Here is a 6,062-nt window from a genome sequence, read left to right as displayed (position 1 = left end):
AGGAGGGACCCTCGCTTCTACCGCTTGCACAACTATGTACAACATCCCACCGCAGAATGCTAGGCGCTCCGCAAACTGGTGCACCGCAGGATTAAAGAAGGCACATTAGAGCTAACCCAGTAGGAAGTCCAAAGAAACCCACTCCCAAACCACAAGAGAAAGGGTGTAACAGCAGTGGTGATATGTGCAGACCCAGGAGAAGACGAGGAAGAAAACTTGGCCCTGCCTGCCGCGGCGATTACCACTCTTCAGTAGAGTGCCAAGTTCAAAAATCTATTTGACCAATTGGGACTTACAGCAAAAGAAAGAAAAATAGTCACGGAGGCTTTGGTAAGCATCGCCTCCGGGGCAGGGGTGGAATGCCTGTCAGCAGAGATGCCAGAAGACAGGGCCCTCCTGCAGGAATCAACAGAAATCACGTTTAGGAGTGAGGATATGAAGGTGGGGCACCCAGATCATAGGAGGCCTCTCTATTTAGCAGCATCTATAAATCAAATCCCCATCAAGAGGGCCCTGGTGGATACAGGTGCTTCTGTAAACCTCATACCGTTGAGCACCTTGCAAGCCGCAGGAATTTCTGAGAAAAAGATCCAAGGATGCCTAATGGAAGTAACGGGGTTCGGAGGAAGAGGTAAGTACACCGCAGGCCACATTCAATTATGGTTGAAAGTAGGCCCTATAGCCTCCTTAGCTCATTTCCACGTGGTCAGAATGGAAGTATCTTACCATGTGCTTTTGGGAAGACCCTGGTTATACAAACACCGACTAGTCCCGTCCACCTACCACCAATGTGTGAAAGGAAGATTGAATGGCAAGATGATACGCATAGCTGCAAACCCCTCGCCATTCAAGCAGGCAGAAGCCCACTTGGTGGAAACCATGTTTTATGATCAATGGGCTCCATCTGGAGAAAATTCAATTTCAAAGCCATGAGGTACCTTTGTGCCTAGGTGGGAAGATGTTCAAGATGACCCAGAACCCCATTTAAGAGAGCTACTGGCGCAAAAGAAGAAAAGGAAAGAAGCGTCTGCCGCAAAGCCAGACGAAATGCCTCAGTGCATCAGGGTCCAAGGCCTTGATGGTAGGATCGTGTATAAATTATGAAGGTGCGTGGGGCCCACGGGTGAGATGCAAGTGGGTCCCACCCAAAAGGGGCAACACAAGAGTTTGGCGTGTTGAATTGCTGAAGGAAGTTTGGGAAAAGAAGAAGAGAAGGATGAGGCAGTTGCAGCAGAAAAGGATATCCAAGTTATGGCAGAGGAAGAGTTGGAAGAAGTTGACTTAGGGTTTGACTCGCGAGAACCAAGGCCAATCTCAATTAGTGTAAGCCTGACAGAAAAGGAGAAGTCAGAACTCATACTGTTGTTGAAAGAATTCAAAGACGTTTTTGCTTGGGATTACAATGAAATGCCAGGGCTCGATCCCAGACTTGTTGCGCATACATTGAATGTGGGCCCAGAGGCCAAGCCAGTGGCCCAACCTGCCAGGATATTTCACACAGAAATAGAATGGCAGATAGTCAAAGAAGTGCAAAAGTTGCTAGCCGCAAGATTTATCAAGCCTATCCAACATCCTCGCTGGCTATCCAACATAGTACCAGTAAAGAAGAAGAACGGCCAGATAAGATGCTATGTAAATTTCAGAAATCTCAACAAAGCTTGTCCAAAGGACGAATTCCCATTGCCGAATGTTGAGGGCCATTTGTGGAAGTCCAGATAGACAAAAAGAAAGCCCAATAATGAGGGCAACAAAGAATTGACAAAATAGATAGCAAAAACCCATTAGGCTCAAGCGGCAAGAATAATGGATTACAGGTCCAACAAATAAATAAATGAGTCTTGAAAAGGCAAGCGGGCTCAAAAAAGCCAGGAAAGAAAGAAATAGCATCCCATAAGCAGTGTATGAGGTAGAAAAGTGAGAAAGGGCCACCGCAGGCCCAAGGCAATGTAAACTAAGAGAGTAAGGAACTTATGGCAGGCTCATGAACCCCAAAGATAAGAATAAGATTATTGGGCCGGGGACGTCCAATGAAGTTAGTAAAAAGCCCATGGGAGTGTGGAATTAGCAAACGGGCCGAGGAAGCCCAAAGAAAGCAATCGGGCCGTGGATGCCCAAAGGAAAACCCAAAGGGACATAGGAGCCCATGAGTAAAAGCAAAAACAGTGCCCATGACAGGCCACTAAGAAAAGGGATAAACGGTTGGCCCAAAAAGAGATCCAGTAAAATTAAGTTATTACGGTAGGAATAACAGTTCAACGTTGCAGGCAATAAAGAAAATCAAGAGTGGGCCAAAGAAATGCAAGGCCCATCATCATACAAAGCCCAGCTCCTGAATGGAGCGGGAAACTAAAGAAAAGCCCACATGAAAGGTCAGAAAACACAGACAGAGAGTCTCCAAATCACGGCAAACGCATGAGCAGCAGGCAAACTCTTGGACATATCTAAAAGGGAAGCACGCGCAAGGCCCAGGTACCACCAGCCTATACCCAGCCAATATAGGACGTGGTAGGGCCATGGGCCAGAGGTAAGAGGTAAAAGGGGTATGGTTTGGTGGTGGAGATAGTGGAAAAGATCTATTTTGCAGCTCTTGCCCAAGCCCTTTTGGGAGGTACGTCCTGCTGGGATGATAAACCACCCAAAAGAGGCAAGTTTGAGGGGGAACCGTTGGGTGCATGTCTTAAGAGTAGAGAGAGAAAGCATTTATACCGTGGCAGGAAGAAGTGTTACGGTATACTAAGGAACGAAACAAACCTGTCTCTGTCTGGTAAGGGTGAATGTCGCACAGACTTGGTGATCGACAAGTACGCCCAGACCAGACAAAGGCGGTTAAGGGGCAAAACGGTAAAATATTGGTCACGGCAGGCACTATAAAAGGGCCCTTGCCGTGCCCTGAAAAGGGGATCGAAAAACAGAGCATTTTTACGGAGTAAAAGAGAAAACAGAGTAAAAAAAAGAGAAAAATGATAAGAAAGAAAAAAGAGAAGAAAAGAGAGAAAATTAAGGAAGAATGAGAGGTAATACAGTAGGCATGCACCGGTAAATCGTTTTCCCTCTCTCCCCCTCCAAATCTTGCTCTCTTCCAAAATGTAAACAAGGACTCCTTTTTTGGGTAATAACCATTCAGGTCCGACTTCCTCAAAACCATTAATCCCCACGACAAGATCCTTTCCTGGGAGGTTATTTTCATTGAGAAGAGGCGTTCTCTCCTCTTTGGCTTTGCTTCGGCAGACTAAAATTAAAAAACTTGATTTATGCCCATTTGATTAGTTCTATTATTTTCTTCACTTTCTCTATGATTGACATTATCATGACTGTAATCATGCTTTATAAGTAGGAATTACATAGCCATTTATTTAAATAGTCAGAATACTCTGTTTTGGCTATTATTATTATATCTGTCTGTCGTAACTCATCTGAAACAGTTCTGCTTGTCGTAAGCCTACTCCTGGCAGACAAGGCATAAGTTTGTGCACAAACCGGCCCAAGTTGAGTTACAATTGGACCGGCTCCAACTCCCTTACTCAGAAAACATTAGGGCCCATCACTATAGGAGGCAGCCCAGCCCAGCACACTTTAACCACAAAAAAGGCCCCTACACTGAACATGGATTTACTAATAGATTTCGCGGTAGGAAGCGCCATGTTCTCATTCATTGACGATTTCAGCGAGTACAATCAGATTAAGATGGTGCCAAAGGATGTAGAGAAAACTGCCTTCAGAACACCCATGGGCAATTTCTACTATACTGTGATGCCCTTCGGGTTAAAAAATGCAGATGCAACTTATCAACGAGCAATGACGGCCATATTTCACGACATGATGCACCAGGATTAGAAGACTATGTGGATGACATAGTGGTTAAGTCAACGAGGAGAGAAAAACACTTTCAAGTGTTAAAAAGAGTATTTGAAAGATGCAGAGCTTTTAAGTTAAGAATGAATCCCCTCAAATGCGCATTCGGAGTGTCCTCTGGGAAATTTTTGGGTTTCCTGGTTCACAGCAGAGGCATAGACGTGGATCCGGCCAAAGCCAAGGCCATAGCAACTGTGAGACCTCCGGCCACAGTAAAAGAATTAAAGAGCCTCTTAGGAAAAGTCCCATATATCCGGAGATTTATCCCTGGGTTGGCATCAATCACCTCTGCCTTCACCAAGTTGTTTAAGAAGGGGCAAAGTTTTGAATGGGGGGAAGCGCAGCAGACGGCCTTCAAAAGGCTACAGCAGATAATGATGAACCTTCCCACAGTGCAGGCCCCTATTCATAAAAGATCACTGCTACTCCATCTGGCCACCAACTCGTACGCCATCGGCGTACTAATCGCTCAGGAAGGTGGAGGTGGTATCGAGCAGCCAATATACTACATCAGCCGCACCTTAAAAGATGCAGAAACTCGTTACCCAAGGGCAGAGAGAGCATGCTTAGCCATTGCATACGCTTCGCAGAGGTTGCGTCACTATTTCTTGGCCTATGAAGTATGGTTGATGACTAAGTCTCATGCCATTAAAGCTCAGTTACAACAGCTGATCCTCTCCGGCAAGATATCCTAGTGGTTGCTACAGTTATCACAATACGACTTGAGAATGGGGACACCTAGGGCAGTGAAAAGTCAGGTTATAGTAGATTTATTGGCACAGTTTCCAGGAGAGGAAGAATTCCCACTGGATGATGAAGTTCCAGGGGAAGTAGCTATGGCAAAAGAAGTCAGGGAACAATGGGTAATGAAATTTGATAGGTCTTCTACTACCCATTCCGGAGGGGTGGGAGTAGTTCTGTATCATGAAGAAGACAAGGCAATGGCGCTATCATTTATGTTAGAATTCCCCTGTTCAAACAATACGACGAAGTACGAGGCCTATCTAACTAGGCTTGCCACGACGCTCGAAATGGGAGTCAAACATTTGAAAGTACTGGAGATTCGAACTTGGTCGTTTGCCAGGCCAAAGGAAGTTTTTCCTTAAAGGAGCCTAGCCTAGCCCTGTACAGAGCGATGGCCCAAAGAATGGAAGAAAAATTCTCAACCTTTGAGATAGAACATGCTCCGAGAAATGAAAATCGGTTTGCAAACACGTTAGCTGCATTTGGTTCGCAAATAATCTTCAAAGGGAATAGCACTAATATAGAAGTCAGCAAGAGGGAAGAATCCATCATTGAGGTGTTGAAGGAAAAGTTCCGGGAGGAACAGGGCGAAGGGGATTAGCAAATCCCTATAAAGGAAACCTTGGTGAAGGGAGACGATGCAACAGAATTGAAGATATTAAAAGACTATGCCTTGGTAAAAGAAGAGTTGTACCGCAGTATGCCAGGTGGGGTCTTATTCAGATGCGTGAGTCAGGAGGAAGCCCAGAGAAAATTGAAAGAAATACACGACAAGACTTGCGGGGAAGTCAGTCTTTACTGCAAACTCCAGAGGGCAGGCTTCTATTGGCCAAGCATGGGTAAAGACACAGATCAAGTCCAAACCCAGTGTGTGACCTGCTAGCTTGCGACAGACAGGGAGGAAAGTTACGCTGTGTTCATCAGCGAGGATTGGAGAAGCCCTTTCATGCAGTACGTAACAGAAAGCGTCCTGCCACAAAGGCACAGTAAAAGGTACAAGTTTAAGAGGTTTGCAACACGTTACTTCTTGCATAACACAGTCCTTTTCAAAAAAGGATATGATGGAGACCCTTTGAGGTGTTTGGGCCCTGAAGAGGCTGAAGAAATGATAAAAGAAGTACATTCAGGGGAATGTGGTGAACATCAGGGGAAGAAAAAGCTTTATAGATGCCTGCTGCAAATGGGCTACTACTGGCCAACCATGAAGAAAGATGCGACAGAATTTGTAAAAAAGTGTCACAGTTGTCAGGTACAAGCCAACTTGATTCATACCCATCCACAAGACTTGCACAGCATGGTCACCCCATGGCCCTTCCACACTTTGGGGCTAGATTTGGTAGGGCCAGTCAACCCACCATCACGTGGATACATATGGATATTAGTGGTTACAGAATATTTTACTAAGTGGGTAGAAGCAGTGCCACTCCGCAAGGCCACAGGGGGAGCAGTGGCAAACTTCATCAAAG

The 6,062-nt window shown here is 45.5% G+C and overlaps 1 protein-coding gene across 1 annotated transcript; it reads left to right on the top strand.

Annotated features, from left to right (window-relative positions):
* Nucleotides 1–375: 375 nt before the first annotated feature.
* Nucleotides 376–1,719, top strand: LOC115980484. Its single transcript, XM_031102725.1, has 2 exons — nucleotides 376–631; nucleotides 1,190–1,719. The coding sequence occupies exons 1-2, from the start codon at nucleotides 376–378 to the stop codon at nucleotides 1,717–1,719; spliced, it is 786 nt and encodes a 261-aa protein (XP_030958585.1).
* Nucleotides 1,720–6,062: the final 4,343 nt, after the last annotated feature.

Source organism: Quercus lobata, chromosome 3 (genome assembly GCF_001633185.2).
Source record: "Quercus lobata isolate SW786 chromosome 3, ValleyOak3.0 Primary Assembly, whole genome shotgun sequence".
NCBI classification, from domain to species: Eukaryota; Viridiplantae; Streptophyta; class Magnoliopsida; order Fagales; family Fagaceae; genus Quercus; species Quercus lobata.
This window is presented reverse-complemented; position numbering and strand designations above follow the sequence as displayed.